At 37.7% G+C, this 21,804-nt stretch overlaps 1 protein-coding gene across 1 annotated transcript in view; it reads right to left on the bottom strand.

Annotated features, from left to right (window-relative positions):
- The window catches only part of LOC139120954 (NBAS subunit of NRZ tethering complex-like), a 75,271-nt gene that overhangs the window by 35,456 nt on the left and 18,011 nt on the right, over window positions 1-21,804 (bottom strand). Inside the window, exons 25-33 of the mRNA XM_070685542.1 lie at window positions 21,275-21,404; window positions 20,468-20,602; window positions 19,742-19,867; window positions 18,242-18,289; window positions 17,248-17,381; window positions 15,096-15,281; window positions 10,350-10,452; window positions 9,832-10,076; window positions 16-128 (exon numbers count right to left, since the gene is read on the bottom strand). Coding sequence (XP_070541643.1) covers window positions 16-128; window positions 9,832-10,076; window positions 10,350-10,452; window positions 15,096-15,281; window positions 17,248-17,381; window positions 18,242-18,289; window positions 19,742-19,867; window positions 20,468-20,602; window positions 21,275-21,404 — 1,220 coding nt within the window. The remainder of the gene's footprint in view (window positions 1-15; window positions 129-9,831; window positions 10,077-10,349; window positions 10,453-15,095; window positions 15,282-17,247; window positions 17,382-18,241; window positions 18,290-19,741; window positions 19,868-20,467; window positions 20,603-21,274; window positions 21,405-21,804) is intronic.

Below are 21,804 nucleotides of genomic sequence, written 5' to 3'. Positions count from 1 at the left end.
TAAACAGGTCTTTACCTTGCAATGGTAAGATACTGACTGCAAATGCATCTAACAATGGAATAGCCTCGATCAAATCCAACTCAACTTGTATTTGAGGAGGTTTGTCTTTTATCACCAGTAAACATTCCCTACAAAAAAAAAAAAAATATATATATATATGTAATTTTAAATGTCAGTGTTTTCTATATATCATACAAATATTAAATATTATATGTGTAAATAATTTAGTTTTGAATGCTACAGGATGGTTTACATTACTGGAAAAATACAGTACAGTTGTAAGACATTATTCTGAATACTTATATCAAGTTAATAACTGTACCATCCACAATGACATCTTCTTTCTTAATTTGAATTACCAACACTGAAGTATTTACCCTCTGCAGGGATAAATAAAGATTTTTGCATGTACTGACATACTCTTACATCACTCTGGACTTCATCCAATTAAGATTAATGAACCGTTAAACCTTGGAATTCAAATGGACCACACTACATAACACATGGGGCCCGGGGGCACCGACGTCCTTTGTACCTCCTTACTGTTTATTAATTGCCATAAATGTGAAATTTGGCAAAAAGTCAAATTGTTTTGACATAAATGAAAGTTATTTGAACTGGTTGGTTACCGCTCCAGCATAAGTTCAAGTGTGGATTCTAAGTATCAACAACCTTGATATGAACCACTGACTAAAAAAACATTTGCTTGTTACACTCACCACACTTGTACTTAGTATTTGGAGTGTACACCTATCTACAATACAATGATAAAAAGTTTGGACTCTGTAGGTCAACAGTGCATCTTTAATGTATGAGACTAAATAAGCTTACCCCTCAAGTATGTACAGGCCAAAAACAATATTTAATTTTGAATTATGTAGTGCAGGGAAGGACATACAATATGGTGAAAAGCAAACTAAATATAAAAACTGAATATACAATTATATGGAAATGTTGTTTTACAGTCATGAGTATCTGGTGTGTGCCGAGAGACAAATATTAAAATTGGACAGTATCATCCTGACCACAGTTTGTCTGACTGGTTGTTTCCTTCTGATTTTCTGACACGGTGATAGGTACAAAATATTATGCTATTCACGATAGTTATACAACATAGCTTGCATTTTGTTCACAGTAGAACTGAGTTTTACATGTAAGATAACTTTCTCGTAAACTGTAAATTCTGGCTTCTGGCAGCTCAAACGTCGCAATACTACATTTTTTGATATGATATGGAGTGATTTGCACACATGCAGTGACAGTCGATATATTCATAGTATAAGAGTCTACTGTACATTAAAGCATAGTGATGTTGACAACTACATGCATGCCAGTGCACGATTTCAAAGTAGCCAGGAGGAAATTCTAATGGTCTTTTAGTGGAAATATAGGTATTAAACGACAGTGAAACAAACAACATTAGTTATCGTGACCTTGCTAAAGTGCAATCTCGGATCATGTATGATCTGATGATCACGCCAAATTACCATGTCGGATTATGCCGTGATTCTGAAGTGCGCGTACTTCCTTAGTAAATCGGTCAACATAAAACTTTAAAAGCACACACTTTAAATGATGTCAAAATCAATGCACAACTGTCGAAATTACCCAAAATAAGCAACAGAAAACTAAAAGTTATCGCTGTGTCGAAAGGACAGTACATCAACATAAAAAGACGCTAGTTTGTTATGACATGGAGGCTGGAGGTAGAAGGACAGAGCATTCCCTCGCTCTCACCCAGCTATTGGTACGGGCCGCCGGTGGGATTGCCTCGCTATTAAAAGCAATGGATTCACCGGTACTGGGGAGTACCGAGTACGGAGGCCATCACATCATTCTTCAGTCTATCGAAGGAGCGTTTCGTGCCAAAAAATACATGACAGCAATCAAATATACGCTAAAACCTTTAAGACATAAAAATTCGCAACTGACCGAGAAACATGATGGCGTCGGTTTGATTTTTCAAAGTCCTTGAAAAACAACGCTAACTTGTTATGTGCGCATGCGCATATTAAGGGAAGACCCATTTGATTTCGGGGGGGGGGGGGTTATGCAGGAAGTGGGTATGGGAACTTTTTTTTGTTAGAGAGACAGCATTTTTTTATTTCTACAGTCAGACCTGGATCAAATTTTTTTTTTCAAATGGAGTAGCAGTGCAATTTTTTCAAATTTAAGCCAGTGTTTCACATATCACAGGATGTTTTTATTTATTCATTTTACATTCCAACAAATGACAAACAAAATGGAAAGTCTATTATATATACAACTTTAAATTATAGAACACTTTTTTGGCAAATCAACTGTGATCAGTACTATACCTGCTTTTCTTTAAAACAGTTAATTCCTTTTAAGTTCTCAGGGGAGATGTTATCTTTTGTGGTCAGAGAAACAAGGCTCACACATTGTATTTCATTATATTTGTTGTTCCTCAATTTTCATTGTCAACTTGTAATCTTTCTAACATATTTATATTGAGAGAATAATGTATTGGTTTTAACACTAGTTTATTGACTCCTATCTTGTGTTTTAAATTTTCACAATTTACAGAAGTCAAATAGTCCCATCTAGGTATTGCCTATACCATTGAGATATTGCAACAGAAATCCTGAAACATGATTTCTTGGGTCAGAAAAGGGAAGGAAAACATCGAGTGCACCGAGGTGTAAAGTAATGAATGCTTATATCATAAGTGCTGGAAAAAAAACACATAAGAATTACTTGTGGTAAAAACATTTGCGTGCCTTTGGCAGCATGCCAGCAAAGAATACATGAAAATGAAGTTTCCAGAATTTTGCTCATTTCAACAGCATTGTGACAATTCCTTTTTTATTTCTGTCTGTTATGAGAATATTTTTTTCTCAAGCCATTACAGGCTTAATTTTTTTCTTTTATTTCACCTGGTGACAATTTTTTTTCCTCGAAATCCTCCATACCCCCCCAGAAATCAAGTGGTTCTCCCCTAAGTGAGCCCCTGACGTATACGGGCCAGTGGATTACTTCCTCAGTAAAACTGATATGCCTGCCGGTACCGGTGTTTATCGCCTACGGAGGCCATCATTCTTCAGTCGATCAAAGGCGCCTTTCGTACCAAAAAATACACGACAGCTGCAAAAGTGCATCACTGTCAACTTCATAACTATAGAACATATTGAAATACACAGTGAAACGTTCACAACGTAAAAAATGTGCCCATACCGAGAAACAAGATGGCGTCCGTTTCGATTCTTCAACTCAGATTTTGTCCTACAGTTGTGCGCATGCGCAGACGGTAGCTTTAGCGAAAGTGAGGCAAAATCAAGTAAATATAAAATAACCAGATATGAACTGAAAATGCTCACGTGTTTCATTATATATTGCATTTATGTGCAAGTTTGAACCTTTGCTACATGCTTTGCTACATTTAAAGTGTTATGATCAACACAATGAATTTCACCACAGATCAATTCTAAAGGTCATTAAGTATTCAAATATGTAATTAGCTGAAATAAAAATAATTAATTTCTTTGAGTACTGTCATTGTATCACAATATAGCATGTGTAATTACCTTTGGTCAAGTCCTTCAAGCTCTATATGCCAAACCGTGAAAGCTTGTTAGCTATTTATGCAAATTATGAATTAGCTGACATGAAAATGCAAAATGACTTTCAATACTGTTATAACCTGGTATAATGATCAATGTACACAGCATGTTTCGCCAAATTTTATCAAGTAAATGCAAGTATATATCCCTAATTTGGAAGGTTCATTAAATATGCATATTGGAATTGGCTGAAAAAATGTCAAATGACTTTCAACAAGTCATCGTTGATGACACAGTCCCCACTTGTTAATGGGTATTTTGATTACAGGCCCTCAGAGAGGATAGAGTCCTCTTCATTAGGTCTGTGATAAAAATACTTTAGAATGAATTCGCTTGATACATGTCTGAGTTATGGTTCAGGACATGAAAAAATCGTAACAAAATGGTCGCACAGTGGCCATATTGGATCGCATCACAAAACAAATTGATGTGCATAGCTTGACATTGGTCGATGTCCTTGTACCAACTTTGAATAAAATTGGTCGAAACATGCGGATATGCCTGAGAAATGGCTCTGTACATGAAAACATTGTAATAAAATGGTCGCCTGGTGGCCATATTGGATCGTATCACAAACAGATTGACGTGCATATGTATGACATAGGTCAATGTCCTTGTACCAACTTTGAATAAAAACGGTTGAGATATGCCTGAGTTATGGCTCTGTACATGAAAAAATCGTAATAAAATGGCCGCACAGCGGCCATTTTGGATTGTATCACAAAACAGATTGCCGTGCACAGCTATGACATTTGTCAATAAGCTTGTACCAACTTTGAATAAAATCGGTTGAAACGAGCCTGAGTAATGGCTCTGTACATGAAAAAATCGTAATAAAATGGCCGCCTGGCGGCCATATTGGATCGTATCACAAAACAAATTGGCGTGCATATCTATGACATTGGTCAATGTCCTTGTACCAACTCTGAATAAAATCGATTGAAACATGCCTGAGTAATGGCTCTGTACATGAAAAAATCGTAATAAAATGGCCGCCTGGCGGCCATATTGGATCGTATCACAAAACAAATGACGTGCATATCTATGACATTGGTCAATGTCCTTGTACCACCTTTGAATAAAATCTGTTGGAACATGCCTGAGTTATGGCTGTGTACATGAAAAAATCGTAATAAAATGGCCGCCTGGCGGCCATATTGGATCGTATCACAAAACAAATTGACGTGCATCTGTATGACATACGAAGTAATCCTTGTACCAAGTTTGAATAAAATCGCTCCAGGCATCTCAGAGATATCTGCGTGAACGGACGGACGGACGCACGGACGGACGCACGCACGCACGCACGCACGGACATGACCAAACCTATAAGTCCCCCCGGACGGTGTCCGTGGGGACTAATAATCTTGTATCATAGTACCTTTAATGTACATAGCAAGTTTTGCCAACTTTGGTCAAGTCAAAACAGATAAATATCGCTAATAAATGCGGGATATCGGACCGCAGGCGGGCGAAGATTGCATTATAAGCGCGCCAACCCAAACCTCACTGCATGGACATCACATTTACGAAATCGAAGTCCAAAGTCAACTACGTCATTGTTAGAATAAGAGAGGTTTCCATCACACGGGAGCATACCACCACAAATTTTGCACAGATGGCGTTGCACTGGCATTGAAAAAGGGTGCATGGGAGCATGGGAACGCGGGCAGTTTCCCTCGCTATGGGTAGGAAATGCATTGAGCAAGACACACTTCCGGGTTCGCAAAAAAACGAGGATCCCATTTACGGGGCGCTCAATATAACTATTTGCTGTGATACATAGCAGAGGCGTATATGTTTGTGATGCTGAGAATAACATCAGTAAGTAAATGACGGGTTTTAAAAGTTGACGTTTTTTGCGATGAAACAGACTTCTGAAGGTAGCTCGCTTGGGGAACACGTCATCCCGGCCGCTGTCCGCTTTGACCCCAGTAATTCACACTGGTTTTGGTCGGCCCCAGGTACCCAAGTCACTTCGACCCCGTCACACTTTTGCTACATGTCCACGGAGACGATTCAACATGTTCCACAACAAAGCCAAGACAAAAATTGAAAATATCAATAAAATGGCTTCACAAAGGCTGAAATACACGATACTCGATGAAGTATGAAGTTTATGAAATGAAATCAAAATTGACAACACAAGTGTTTGTCTCGGTAATACCACTTGAAGTTGAACTATTCTACAGACTTTTTTTCCATACAGTGCAGTATTTGTCAGTGACAAATTAATCTTTGCAATACATTTTTTGCGATGAGCTGGAAATTTGATTAATATCGAGTTAATGTACATAAATATTCCGTTATTTACTGGGACACGTTTATTTTCTCGATCCGCTATCTGCGGACTACGTGCTGAAGTACATTGACTGTTCATGTCAACGATCGTTTCTCCCTCTGCAGAGTTTCTGTATCCCGTTCAACAACGCTGTACCTCGATCACACGATAGTGACGCTATGTAGCTGTGCAGTATTGAAACTTATCATAAAATGGCCACCTCGTCTAACAGTAACACGTATTGTCGGGATTATCGTACGGAAAAAGACTGCAAAAGTAAGACTTATGAATCTTCATCAGAATTGAACACATCATGATTGTAAACGAGTATCAACCGGGAATGCACGTTGAGCTCGGCAGTTACACAAGCATGGTACGCTACATGCATAGCCCTACGAGTATGGCGACGGTGTCCGGCTTTGGCTACGCCGCCTACCGGAGGTGGGAGGCGGCGTAGCCAAAGCCGGACACTCTCGTCATACTCGTAGGGCTAGCTACATGCACTGCCGCGATGCCGATCGTATGCATTCCAAGGCCTATCCCGGAATTTGTTTCACAAACAACCTCAAAGGAGAGCAAACATACTTCTATGGACAATGACGAACACGTTTCTTGGCGAAGCAAAATCAAAACAGTGCAGAGTACATGAAGTAGGTCATGGCCTTGGACTCTGTGCACGAACCTGATTGGACACTTCAATACCTTTGACCCAAAGTTATTATTCATCAGCACTTCCATGCCATGAGGCTAGGTAGAGAACGTATGTACTCATTTCTGGCGATCGAGCAGCGAGGGAAACAATCAATTACCAAGGATAAAGCTAATTTGCTAAACGATATTTTATCTTGAATAGTGAGTTGAATGAGTAATAAAATATCATATTTTTAATGTTCAATACGAGGTTGAAACACGGAGGGACCGTGGTTGAAACCAGAGCTATCAGCTGTAGCCAACCTGGACAAGCACATTTCACAGCGCCCTCAAACAGTCGATTGTTTTCACTTGTCATACGCGGCGTAACAGAAAAATTAAAACTTTCATAACTTCATTAATATCCAAGCCACGCTCACCAAAACCTTTTCAGTTCTAGCCATTTGAATTCTGAAGATGTCTACCAAATTTGACTGAAATACGTTCAGCCGTTTTTGAGAAAATGGACCAACAGACAGACAGACAGACAGACAGACAGACACACAGACAGACAGACAGACAGACATCGCTGCGACATATGCTCATGTGTTCACACGTGAGCAAAAAATGGATAAAAATATTGTTTAAAAATAATGTAAGGCATGTATCACCAAATTTTGAATATTTCTGACGGTATTTTAACTATACGAACACCCATGCCAAACATCACAATAATCAAATCTGTGGTTTTGAGGAAAAAGTGAAAATAGTGGTTTTCAGAAAAAAGCTAAAAAAGTGACTTTAAAATGATTCAATCAAAAAAAGAAAAAAGACCGTTTGAGATATATGCCCAAGTGACCACCAGACCAAATTTCAGAAAAAGTTACTGAAGCGTTTCTGAGATACCTGCGTCCACAGCATACGGCCCACTATGTTAGCCATATTGGGCCGCGCCATCACATTAGTACCTTGTGCCCACAGGGCACAAAGTACTAAAAACCAAGTGCACAAACACACAAAGAAATACAAGTATTTCCATGCGCATTTATACACATAGGCTTACAGTATTTGTACCCCAAGCACATATCTCTTGGGTGTACTAAGTGTGGAAAACACTGTGTGTTATTTTTATTATTGAGTAGAACTATAGGATATTAGGATATACAAACACAATACCATTGTAATGATGTGAACAACAACAGGAGATGCACAGCAAGCATTGTAGACCATGCAGCAAGTAATGGTACAGTAGTTTAGGAAGTAATGGTACAGTAGTTTATCAAATTTCAATAACTTCAGGGATCAATTTGAAGATTACATATCCAGCTCTTACCTTCACACTAACCCTAATCATGTCATAGAAAGGAACTTCACAAGCTTATTACAAGTAATGACTACTTCCTTGTGGGGCATTTGTTCATATGATAAGCAAAGAGAGTGGTAGCACAATGAAATCAGCTGGGTAGTGATATAGTGTGAGTTTTCAAAGACATGCAGTGTCCTTCATCAGATGCTGGGATAATATGAAAGTGAGAAGCAACTAATCACAACATATTGAGAGCAAAACATGGTAGCTCATGTTATACTACTGACAGTGGAGCTGATTCTATTGTGCTAAAACTCTCTTAGTTTATCTTACATTGAGGTCAGGGGTTTCATTAAGAGCCGGCAGCCGGCGAAATTGACCGGTTACTCTCATGATTTCGCCGGCTACTGTTTTGGAAATTTGAACTCTTGCTAAAATATTTTTTGCCTTCTGAAATGATACGGACAAGTTTCAGAACTGTGTAATCAAACTTTTCAACGGCTTTTATGTGAAACAAAATTTAGAAGACAAGCGACTACTATGATTGCCTTGTACTACGATGCAGCACGGTCTTGCGTTTACTGCCTCAATAAAAATTGGAATTGCAATTAACGATTCTATTGGCTAACTGAATTGCTGATTCCTATTTGGTGACCTTTATATACGCTAATGAAAACGTGCATACTACACCTGTCGGCCGCCGTTAGCTCAACTCAAATGGTCGATGAACAAATGAAGACGGAAGCGATCGCAAGGTAAAGCTTCGCTGTACGATCCTCGGTTTTGAAGTGGACCAAGAAATGAGAGAAGGATAATTTAACTGGATTTAAACTGTTTTCGAAGGCAATGACCTGATTTTTTCTCACGAAAAACTCTCAGATTACAGTTGCAATTTTAGTAAGCCGGATGTGCGTTGCACTACGGTAGGCGTAATTGTGAAGGAGTATAACCAGCTGAACGTATGATATGTACTGCTCTTTGGTCTATCGACGCCAATAAGAACGTCGCCCAGAGTGGTTACAATACGATCAGACCTCTAAATTCACTTCAAAAGCGATCGTCAGGTTAAATCCAAATGTGCGCTTCTGAACGTACAAATTTTCATATCCAATATCAAGGTTCTTACTTTGCATACCCATATAGTCAAATAACCTTGAGGATCTTTGATTCTATTTGCGCAATATGGTAGTGATTGTAATTTTTTATCATTTTATTCGTTATATAAATTATCCTTTTTACCTCCCCAGTGGTTTAAAAGTTCTTCATCTACAGATTTCCATACCAAACATCAGGGTTCTTAATTTTAAGCATAACATTATGCATTAATGAAAAGTTTCTAATTTACTGTGCTTAAAATATGAGTGTTTCATCCAGGATGGCATCAACAAGGGGGATTTTCCCCTTTACCAGAAATTTCGGGGGCATTTCACCAGTTCATGTGTTCTACTTGTACCTCTACGGTGTGACTGGCACCATTTCATGGAAGGGGGGGGGGGGGGGGGGAGTGGTCCCCTTGACAAATTAATCGGGGGTGCCAACATTTCAACAGAGGGGGAATCCCCTATCCCCCTGTCTAGATGTAACACTGTACATATCAAATTTATATCATTAATAATAGTGAATTATTATAGTTTACCTCCTAAAAGCATAGAGGCTCTAAAGACTTCAGTTTTCTTTGTTCAAATTATCGTCAACATTACCACATTTTATCATTTTTAATTATGAACTATCATATTTAGGCCTAATCTCCAAGGAAAATGGCTTTTATGATATGAACACAAATTGCCCTGGAACACTGCTGACAATTCTCCTGAAAATACTAGAAATTCAAGTGACTGTAAGCTGTAAAAAGTAAATTTTAGCTCATTTTTCAGGGTTTCCGGCCTTCGGCCGGGAGGGGGAACACCCCCTCCCATACCTCCCCCGACGACGACCGCTTTGCGGTCACTACTTCAAAACTTAATGATACCCCTGGAGGTGGCTACACTGTTCTTGTTTGTAACAAAACAAATTTTTACCAAACTGATACAAACCTTGCAAGTAGCATACATGGATCGTTCAAGTTGGCTGATGAATTGAAGTATTCCATAGCAGCATTTAACACCAGTTGTATAGCTCTGTTGTATGGCACTTTACTTTCTGAATGCATGGCACTTTGTAAAACCCCACCTATGTTGTTCACATCTGAATCAATCTCTGTAGAGCTGCATACCATCATCTCCCCTGCTAACTTGAAGTTTTGAGTTTTTTCAGAACCAAGCAAGCTCTCTGTGAAGATCTAAAACAGAACAAATATTTACTGGTACTAGCTACTATAGGGTTGGTAAAATTCTCAAAGCAAGACAATTAACTTTACACACTTCAGACAGGTAGACTTGTCAATGTTTTAGTTCGGACACTTTGACTGACAAATAAACTATCAATTGTCATTATTTTGTCTGGGCTGTGATTTCACTGTTACTGTAAATGTGTAATTTCTGACATGGAGTTCCCTGAAATGCCACTTTAAACTCTATGCAACCACAACATATCAATTAATACAAACACTTACCTCACAGCAGACATTTTGATCAATACAATTGTACACTTTCTTTTGTAGCTGTATTAAATTCTTTAAAAGCTGTCGCCATCCAGATTCCTTTAATGGTGGTTTCCTGTCAAAAAAAGAAATCTTTCACTTTCTAACAGTTCAAATACTAGTTTTTTTGGTAACGAATACAGGGTGGAATATGTTGTTTGTTGTGAATCTAGGATCTGACTCATTTTACATCAAGGGACAGCTTATTTGAGAATGCTACACTGATTAATAATGTTTGCCATGAAAGAGTCTTAGTGGGCACCAATTGCTGTACTTGTAACAACAAATGCCTCAGTGTAAAATTTACGGTGTTACTAGGCAGATGTTGGCAAGAGCAGCAAAACTCTTTTTGGAGTAATCCGACTTATCTCATTCTTACGATACAGAATTAAAGTCTGTTAATGTTATGGATTATAAATCCACAACTTAGTATAGGTAATTGTACGGGTTCGAGTGGGTTTACAATTCTAAACCTCATGGCTTTAGCTGGCATGTTGTAACCGCACGAAGCCGAAGGCCGAGTGCGGTTTACAACTTGCCAGCTAAAGCCGTGAGGTTTAGAATTGTAAACACACGAGAACCTGTACAATTACCTACTTATACCACGAAAAAAGAGAAAATTTGAAAAATATCATGACCTAGTTGTGCGGTGCTATCAGAATGATCAATTTGCATTGCGCCTTAAAACATCTGGTGTCATTAGGGATTGAAATTCTGACACAATGGATAGTTTAATACAGCTTTCTCATTGGCTAACAAACTGACTGCACTGATCCAGGTGCACATCAATTTGCCACGTGGTATGATGCATGTGCATGTCACTGTGCATCGGCCACGCCACCAGTATGGACGCATACTTGTATATCTCCGACACAATGTAATCAAGCGAAGTGGAACGGTTTTGCTCGCAGTTTGATAACGCTATACCACTGGATGACAGAGAGGATTTTACCTAACGGCAAAGATAAAAGTGAAAGATTTCCTGCTGCTGTGAACGGTGCAAAATTGACTGAAATATAAGGATCTCGCGTACTTCAAAATACACGCAAGTCTACCGAATCAAGCGTGTCAGTGTCGGATGCATGGGGACGTACCCGAAGCGAGAAACTTAAAACAACTCCAGTTAAAAGCAGCGAAATATTCATTTGTGGATGTGTGGAATATCTGGATATCATACCGGCCATTCGGGCAGGTTAGTTTCAATTATTTTCTTACATTTTCCCGGCGCGACTGTTATCGTTATTGTTTCTTCCATCGTGTTTTTGAAAGGCCAGTTTAATGTGACATGATAATATTTGAAACGTTCGATGCAAGGGGTCTATCCCGCCCGCTGAGTGTTGTCCTTTGAACGGAGTTTCAAGTGTGGGATTCCATTACTTTCCGCTCAAATGTCATTCCTTTTTTACGGCAATATTTTTCAATTATTGATAATTTCCATTAAATTCAGATTGCTGCAGCAACTTCTTTGTATGAATAAGGGCTTCGATGAACAACTATTTAAAGAGTGCACTGGTCATCGTCCTGATGAAGAATTTCGCACGTACACTGCGTATCAGCAATTTCCTGCAGAAAACCGTGTCTAACGCTTTACAAAAGTTGATGTAAAAGTTGAAGAGTACCATTCTCCGTGCTGCTCGTCAGATACAACTACGTTTAATAACCTGGTACACAAGTTCATCACGCCACATTTTCATTTAAAACCAACATCGTGATAAGTTGTCATTGAAATGTAATTTCGCTAGTTCATTAAAAGTTGCCATGTGTACAATCTGCCAGATGTTTGATTTTCGTTTGTATGTAGATAAGTAAACCTTTACGCGTGCATTGATATGGAAAGTAGTAAACCTTACGTCTGTATTCATATGATAATGAAGTCTATTCATTAAACTGTAAGGTTTACTAATTTCCATATCAATGGACCGTAATGGTTTACTTATTTGCATAAGAACAATTGGTGTTGCGATAATAAACGTACGGTGAGAACAATGTGTCACATGACCATGAGTGGTATAAATCCTCAAATTTCAAAAAATAATGGTATGGTGCATATTTAAGTGAAAAAGTGCCTTCAAATAGAAATATTAATATTAGCTGATTCACACATTTCAGAACAGATTTGTTTGAATCTTTCAGTAAATAATATGAACGGTAAGACTTTTCTCAGCTGCCCTGTACATCATCGCCATGAAGACATGAAGTAATGTTCAAAATTTTCCTCAACTGCACAAGAGCCAGAATAATTTGTCTTGAACACCTTGTTGTTTTGTTATATCTGTCACAAAATTTCAGACTTGTCTATAGAGGAATGATCCCCCATATTAAAGGGACAAAGTCGGCCATTTTTCATAAATTTTATTTGATACGAGATACTGCTTATATTATTTGATTGATCCTACTTATATATGTTGGAAGATACTGAATGAATGGGTGACCATGCATATATTTGACCCCGGTTTTAGACACAATAAATGAAACCATTCTGAAAATGAATAAATGGTCATGACCATTTATTCATTTTCGCGATGGTTTCATTTAATTTGTCTAAAATCGGGGTCGAATATATGCATGGTCACCCATTCATTATCTTTCAACATGTCAAACAATATAAGCAGTATCTCGTATCAAATAAAATTTATGAGAAATGGCCGACTTTGTCCCTTTAAACTTCATTATCTGGTATGGTAAGTGATGGTAACCATGGTAACTGATCAAAATATATTTTGCAATTCACTACATGAGAAACCAACATTCATGTTTTTGTAACCTTTCTCTGTCATACTATTACATGACAGAATAATTTAGGCAAATTTTCAATCCAGTATTGAGCTAACAATGCTCTGTAATACACTTTCACAGTATATGATACAATTGCACATCTGGCTTACCAGGAACAACATGTTGTGCTTGCTCATTCACATTAAATTGTAATGAATATGAAGTTGAACTCATTGGTCAGTGGTTGCAGCTAAGGCTGATGTACTTATAAACAAGCGACCTAGCGGCCGATATAGCTCCGCTGTGTTTATGTAGAGAATAACTATTTTTGACACATGTTGATGAAGAAGGTGGAAATCTTTGATAGCTCAATGCAGTGACCAGCAAAAAAGTGGCTAAAATAAGCTGCAAAAATACACAATTGAAGATTTCATCATACTTTGAATATATCACATCGGATCATCCCTAAGAACATGTCAACCAAAGCTATCTGATGAGTAGTTTTTTGAGAATAAAATTTTCTGACCAAAAATGGCAACAATTGCCCCCAAAAATAAATATTGCACATTTCATCATAATTTCAAAAGTTCAAATTTAGTTCATCTATAGAAACCTGTACACCAAATTTCAAAGCTGTTAGACCAGTACTTTTTGAGAAACGCATATTTTGACCAAAAATGGGAAAAATTGCCCCAAAAATTCAAAATTGCAGATTTCATCATTATTTCAATAAATATCATTTAGTTCATCTATGGAACCTGTATACCAAATTTCAAAGCTATCAGATGAGTAGTTTTGGAAATACACATTTTCTGACCAAAAATGGCAAAAATTGCCCAAAAATACAAAATTACAGATTTCTTCAGAAATTCAATATATATTACTTCGGTCATCTGTAGAAACCTGTACACCAAATTTCAAAGCTATCAGACCAGTACTTTTTGAGAAACACATTTTTTGACCAAAAATGGCAAAAATTGCCCCAAAAATTACAAAATTGCAGATTTCATCATTATTTCAAAAAATATCATTTAGTTCATCTATAGAAACCTGTATACCAAATTTCAAAGCTATCAGATGAGTAGTTTTGGAAATACACATTTTTTGACCAAAAATGGCAAAATTGCCCCAAAAATACAAAATTACAGATTTCATCAGAAATTCAATATATATTACTTAGTTCATCTATAGAAACCTGTATACCAAATTTCAAAGCTATCAGACCAGTACTTTTTGAGAAATACATTTTTTGACCAAAAATGGCAAAAATTGCCTTAAAAATGCAAATTTGCATATTTCTGCACAATTTGAACAAATCTGAAATAGATCATCCCTAGGGACATATGTACCACTTATCAAAGCTATCTGACAGGTAGTTTTGAAGAAGAAGATTTTTAAAGATTTTTTACCAAAAATGACAAAAATTGCCTTAAAAATACAAATATGCAAATTTCACCACGATTTGAACAAGTCTGACTGAAGTCACCCTAAGTAAACTACATATCAAATTTCAAAGCAATCGGACAAGCGGTTTCAGAGAAGAAGATTTTTTTACCAAAAACACCAAAAAATGCCCCAAAAATACAAATATGCAAATTTCACCACGATTTGAACAAACTTAAGTGAGGTTACCCCAAGTGAACTGGATATAAAATTTCAAAGCAATTGGACTTGTGGTTTCAGAGGAGAAGGCAATTGTTGACGGACGATGACGGACGACGACGGAAAATCAACCTATTTGATAAGCTCCGCGTCGCTGACAGCGGAGCTAAAAAATAATATGTACAATCATGTGCGATAAATGTCCATATGCACGCAAAATTTAAGCAATTCTGAGTCTGAACAAACAACATCTAAACAGCAAAGAATATCGAGGGCTGGGATCTGAGCTGAGTTCTGGTAACAATGATGATGCCTATTATAAATTGTTAGGAATAATGGCAAGAGTTTACACAATGTCAATACTTACATGCAGGAAACGAGAGAGAAAGAGATATACTTTACCTTCTTGCAGCTAATCTTGTCAATTTCACTAGTATCTGTTTGGCTTCATCCACATTGTCCTGAGTGTCTCTGAGTACATGGATGGGTACTTGAAGTTTATTGTCTTCCAAGATACCAGCACCAATGAGATGATTCTCTAGTTGATGGACATGGTTGTACAGCCGGCTTTCCTCTTCTGATATCAGTCTTATACAAAAATTAATAAAATTTTGGACAATGTCATCACAAATAGATCTACCTGTTTGTAGTGCAAGATCTGTTTAAAATGGATTTTGAAAAGAGTTTGGAGTTTCTGTATTTGGGTCTAAATGCAAATATTTTTAACACACAAGGAGGAATGATAATAGCAATGGGACCAAATGATATTAAAGCTAAATTGTCCTAAATGACCCATTCTAAGATTTATTCCCAAGGGTGGGACCTACAACTTCATTTGTGTTCCTTGGAATAATTGAAGCATTAACGCTAATATGGGGATTTGATAATGTCTGGCATGGATTTCAAGCTTGGGAATTCAATTACCGTAAAATTCCAATTGAGGCCGCACCCCTAATTGAAGCCGCACCCTGACTTTGAAACATTGTCTTGGCTCATTGTTTGCCCATTTTGGGTTTTTGAATTGTACCATAATAGAAGCCGCACCCCTTCTCTGAGCCCATCATGAAAATATGCATGCTCAAATTCACACCAGCTGGCTTGAGTGGCGTCATTGACTTGTGCTAATGATTGACAGGTGTCTTTCTTACAGAAAAAATACCCAATAAAAAGTTCCTTTTTAACACTACCATTGTGCATTTTGTCATTGATAGTAACAAAAGTACAAACAATGTCCCATGTATCGGCACGTTTGTGTGTATGTTTGAACACGGCCGAAGTTTTTGTCAGTGTGGTAAACACCGCCATAGTCAATTACCTGATGCAACAATTTTGAAGCAACGGTGTTTGTGTACAAGTAAAATAGTTGAGAGATTGAGATACCATGTCTCAAATACGTAGTTTTCATTCAATACCCACGTACCCTTACCGATGCCTGACGTACAACAACACCACCTGCATCATATTGACATAATGAACTGCCTATACTGTACTGTGGCTGCTGAATGACAATGGTGGGTGCATATAAGCTTGTACAGGTTCCGTTTTTGATCATGAGAAAATAAAATTTGACCACAAAACAGTTCACAAAAACATGCCAGTAAAGTTACCAAAGGTCATTCACTTGCCTTTATTACACTATCCGAGTATGAGCCACCGGTTCGGCAACACAAGACAGCTGTAAATCAAGGGGACCCATCTGCCATGGACGCTTAATTTATGCTAATTTTATGCACGATTTTTTTCAACACCATTTGATCTTCTATCGCTTTCAAAATCGACTTACACGTCCAAAGAAATTGATTGTACAATCTCTGAATACAGAAGTGACATTTTTGTGAAATTTCAGCGTCCAAAAACCCCTCTGTGGACAGACAAACTTGAAGCAAAGACATCATGCATGCGCTGCAGTGCTGGTCAACATGGCCGACCTTAGTGAGACTATTCTATTTAGGGGACGGGGGTCAGCAATGTCAGCGAATCAAGAAAGTACTGGGAAAAGGTGTCATTTCCTTACGATGCTGTCAAGGGAACTCCAGTTTCCCATTGTTTTAACATCTTTTAATAGTTTCCTTATTATCTAAAAGGAATTTTACCAAGTTTAACGACCAAATACACTACGTTTCTCTTTTGGAGTTACACTAGGGTAGGGGCTTTTTATGCGGGTAATTTATTCACGCAAAATTCATTGGTACTAATTTGCATAACAATAGCGATTGCCCCTGCAATGCTTGGTGAGCATTGAGAAAAATATCGAAACACAGGAAATGTACGTAATTGAAGCCGCACCATGACTTCAGTGCATGATCCCAGGGGTCCCTCAAAAATGTTTCTAATACAAGCCGCGGCTTCAATTGGGAATTTTACGGTATTCACAGAGGCAAGCTGCAAAGCTCACTTCTTTTCTTAGTGAATAAATTAAATCCTAGGCAGATTGAACAAGAGTATATGAAGGATTATCACTGAAGTAGTCTGCAACACTCTCTAGACTTTGAAGTCTTCATGTGAACTACTGTAGACATTATAGCCTTAAAACTCATATGTCATCACATCTTACCCGAGAGATTTTTTTGGCAGACACTGGAAGATGCCCCAGGCTTGGATTAATTGATCATCACGTTCACAGTTGTAAATACACTCCATAGCAATTGAAAGTCTTTGGAAGCGGTCACTTATCACTTGATGAGGTTGCTGAAATGAATTCAATACACAAAGTGTGAATGCATACCGGAAACTGAATAGCAGAACATAGGTATTTGAAACCATGTACAATTTTGTGAGAAATGAGAGGATAAATTCTCATGATGTTTGCAAACCTGGGAGCTTTCCCACTTCATTGGAATGATATCTCAATTATCAAGGTGTCAAGTCTTGGTGACAAGGTGTGTGGTAAGTAAATCATAATTCTTATCATCTTACAAACGCTTGTGTTCCATCTTCATAACTGATTAACCTTTACAAATGTTTCAATAATGAAGAATTTTACAATAAAACATGTGGAATGTATTCACTTGTCATGGTTTACATATAGATATATGGAGATCATGGTACTGTTAGTATGCATTTTGAGTTCCAATGGTTAGCTCTTTCTGTATTTGTGGGACATAGTCACCAGCAGCACATGGGAACTTTTCAGATTATCAACTCAGCAAAAAAGATACAGTTAGCAATGATGTAGAATAGGGGCAGTTGCAGAGTGTAATTTTCCAGGCTGAGTAATATTTTAGCCATTGATCTGAAATTCACAAATTGCACAATCACAAAGCCATGAAAAAAAACTATTGAAAGTATCTTAAGATCAAAATAAAGTATAACATTCTATTCTGATTTGCAAACAGTATTCAGCTCAGACATTTCAGTGTGATTAACTGAGGATCAACTGTAAAAATTCTATTTGTTACATCACTTGTGCCTCCTCTGAAGTCAATGTCTCATGGTCTACAGTTCTGATATGAACTGTTTGAATATCAGATGGTGTTCTGTTTCTGCAACATACAGATGTTTGAAGTTGTTACAGACGGCAACAAGAATGATAAAAAATTTACACTTACATCTTTTTTGGAGTTTTCAAATATCATTAGTGGAAATGTTAGGTCATCCTGTGAAAAAAAACAACAGTATCGCACAGTGTCATTCAATCATTACGAATAGCATAAGTGGTGCCTTTGGTCATACCATACTTAGCAGGTTGATAACTGATCACTGTATTCAAAAGACAAAATCAATATTTTGGTTAGCTCTGCATGGCAGGGCTGTGTGTTACCGGCGTTACACGGCCTCCCACCACAGCCCTGCAGACTGATATAGAAAGAACCGCTGGTCCACCTGCAGAAACACGGCGGGCAGTTTATCCGCCGAAAACAGCCGATTTTGAATCCAAAACTTGCATTGATCTTCGTTTTCGAGCACACCCACCTCGCCTGGGTACACGATGTGCCCAGCCGCGCTTGTAAACTTACGCAAAGCCTACTTTTGTGTCTCTATGCGAGGGAAGCATTCGTAACCGCCGCCATTGTTAATGTCATTCAACCCATGAGCACTCGGGCGAAAACCAGCCTTGCTAACAAAAGAGCATCGCGATGTTGCACACTGTAATAATATCATTTCTAACCACCACTCAGCTATGTACAATCTACGATGATCATTTTCTGTTGATAAAATAATTTTCTTTTTTTCTCTTCAGGATTTTATATATTTCACAATTTTCTCTTGTTCCACTCCTCTCAGAACGTCGACTTTAGAAGCTCTATATCGCGCGATGCTCTTTTGTTAGCAAGGCTGGTTTTCGCCCGAGTGCTCATGGGTTGAATGACATTAACAATGGCGGCGGTTACGAATGCTTCCCTCGCATAGAGACACAAAAGTAGGCTTTGCGTAAGTTTACAAGCGCGGCTGGGCACATCGTGTACCCAGGCGAGGTGGGTGTGCTCGAAAACGAAGATCAATGCAAGTTTTGGATTCAAAATCGGCTGTTTTCGGCGGATAAACTGCCCGCCGTGTTTCTGCAGGTGGACCAGCGGTTCTTTCTATATCAGTCTGCAGGGCTGTGGTGGGAGGCCGTGTAACGCCGGTAACACACAGCCCTGCCATGCAGAGCTATATTTTGGTAAGATTTAGAATACTATACATACATTTAACATTTTCTTGCAAAATACACAAAAACTAACCATCTCTCAAGAGCTTGAGTAAAGTTCTGCTACAAAATCAGAGAAATGAATCATTATCAGATACACAAGCTTACTCAGATTCCCTTTAAAGTCAAACATCTTTCTATTCATTGACCAATAACGTGTCCAAGTTCATGAATTTATTGAATTAATGAATTCATGGACAAATTATCATCAGATCATTTCAGATTGACTCGCTCATATTTTCAGAGACAACTTTCAATTACAATGTACAAGCTACACTTAACAGTATATAATTTCAAATGTTTATGTTGAATATAACTCTATAATTAATTACTTGGCACAATGCTGGAAATACTTGGTGCTTGACAATTTTGACAAAATGCCCTGAATAATGCATGAATACATCGAGAAGACAATTACCTTTGCCATGGTGACAATGTATTCTCGCATCAATCTTTCTGCACTTCCCTTTTCTCTTCTATCACACCTCTGTAGAAATGGTATCATCCAGTTTCTGACATTCTTGATGTACATTTCTTTGGTTGGCTGCAAGAAATGTACAAACAGTCAGAATTTATTCAGGACAAAAATTGTAAAAAGGTAGTGAAAATACTGCAATACACTTCACTGCTGACAGGATACTTTTCAACGAGTTCCTTGGGAGCTATTATGTGTATTCTATAATGAGATATTAACTAAGCTTGGATGTGCATTATTAAAATGGGCAACATGTACATTTTCCCCTACTATATACTGAGATCTGATTTTATTGACACATTGTGCACTCAGTCAGAACAAACTTTTGACAGAGGGAGGCATATAAATCAATGATAATTGATGAAAATGCTCTAAAATTTGAGTGAGGGTCCTTTAAGAATAATGGGTACATGTTATCTTTGACAAAAAAGAGGCAAAAATTAGTTTTAGAGTTTCTTCTCATTGTGGAAAATGGCTAAATGGTTACTTCAAATAATTTTGCTTTTGCAGAGGCCTGGAAAATTGCTAATTTCTACATACCAAAGTTGTATCAAAGCTCTGCGGTGAGGCAAATAAAGGAGTTTGTTTGAATATCTTCAATGCTATTGTTGGGAAGTCATAGCATGATAGTGACACTGTATTTCTATGTTTGATTCAGTTTTTTGTTACCTTAGCCATCATGGTCCTTAGTTTATCAATGTCATTCAGCCGTTGAAACTTTTCAAATGTGATTGTCGGCTCAGTGAAACACTCATAAATGACTGTTTCCATGGTAACCAAATCATCTAGCAGATCATTTAAACCCTGCAAAGTGGAAAAAATAAATATCTGTTGTGGTTGAATGTTACCGGCTGGTGGGTTTTCTATGGCTGCATAATCAATGTTACAGGGAAAGACACACGGTACATGTACTCATAGGATGTTTACATATTTCCCTGAAAGAAATCTGTAAAGACAATCAGCATGTTTTATCTCAATCTCTCCTGAATGAAACATTTCCTTTCCCTACAAAAAAGTTAAAAAATCACAACAGTTACTTATAAAGTTTTACAAAAAGGCTTCAGAGACACTATGCTGAGATTACGGTAGATTGGAATTAATATATGAACATGTGTAAGTACATTTGTTCCATCTGGTAACTGTGAACAGATCTTATTTGCTGAAACTGGTCAATTTCAACAAATTCTATCATGGAGCCTAAAATAGATGTGTACACCAGTAAGGAGATGATCACTCTATCATTGGCTTGAAATGATTTGAACTATATTAACTGTGCATTCTAAAGATTCTACAAAACCAAACATCAATGTTATCGATTCAGTAGTCAGTTTTTGACAATTTTGTATTATATAACCAAGTTTCACGTATTGAAACAGGGTTCCTTCTCAGGACAAACTGACTTGTATTGTGTATATATCATGACATTGCCTTGCACTGTTTCTATTAGGATACGTATTGCATATATTGATATATTACCTGTACATTCTTCTCAATACCCAGTCTGACTAACTCAAGGGCATTTTCAACTTGTCTGGACAATTCCTCAATCTCACAGGCTCTGAATCTATACCAGTCAGTCAGTAATGTACTTCCCGGTTCTGCAGTTCTATAGAGTGAACATATGCAATGGGATATTGGAAACTTGAACACAGAATTGTGATGCCATATGATATGTATGATGACAGGGATAAGATATTTTGCACCAGCAGCCATAGAACATTTCCATTGTTACTTGAATCAGGTTGTGCCATCGATATGAAGTGGATGACAAGTGAATATCACTGATATAGAATGTGCCTCAAAATAGCACTGATTGCAAATGATGTCATTTTTATCTCATTAATATGCAAAATAAATGTTTGTCCACATTTTCCTCAAGGACGATGAAGATAAAACCTGCTAGTGTTACAATGGCTACTAAAAGTCACACTTATTCGTATGAATTTATGGCTCAGACTACAAGCTGCAACAACAGCCGTGCATGCAACAACAAAATTTGTCAGAAT

This window comes from Ptychodera flava, chromosome 21, assembly GCF_041260155.1.
Source record: "Ptychodera flava strain L36383 chromosome 21, AS_Pfla_20210202, whole genome shotgun sequence".
NCBI lineage: Eukaryota > Metazoa > Hemichordata > Enteropneusta > Ptychoderidae > Ptychodera > Ptychodera flava.
The sequence above is the reverse complement of the archived record's forward strand: the minus strand, read 5'-3'. Positions and strand labels throughout refer to the sequence as shown.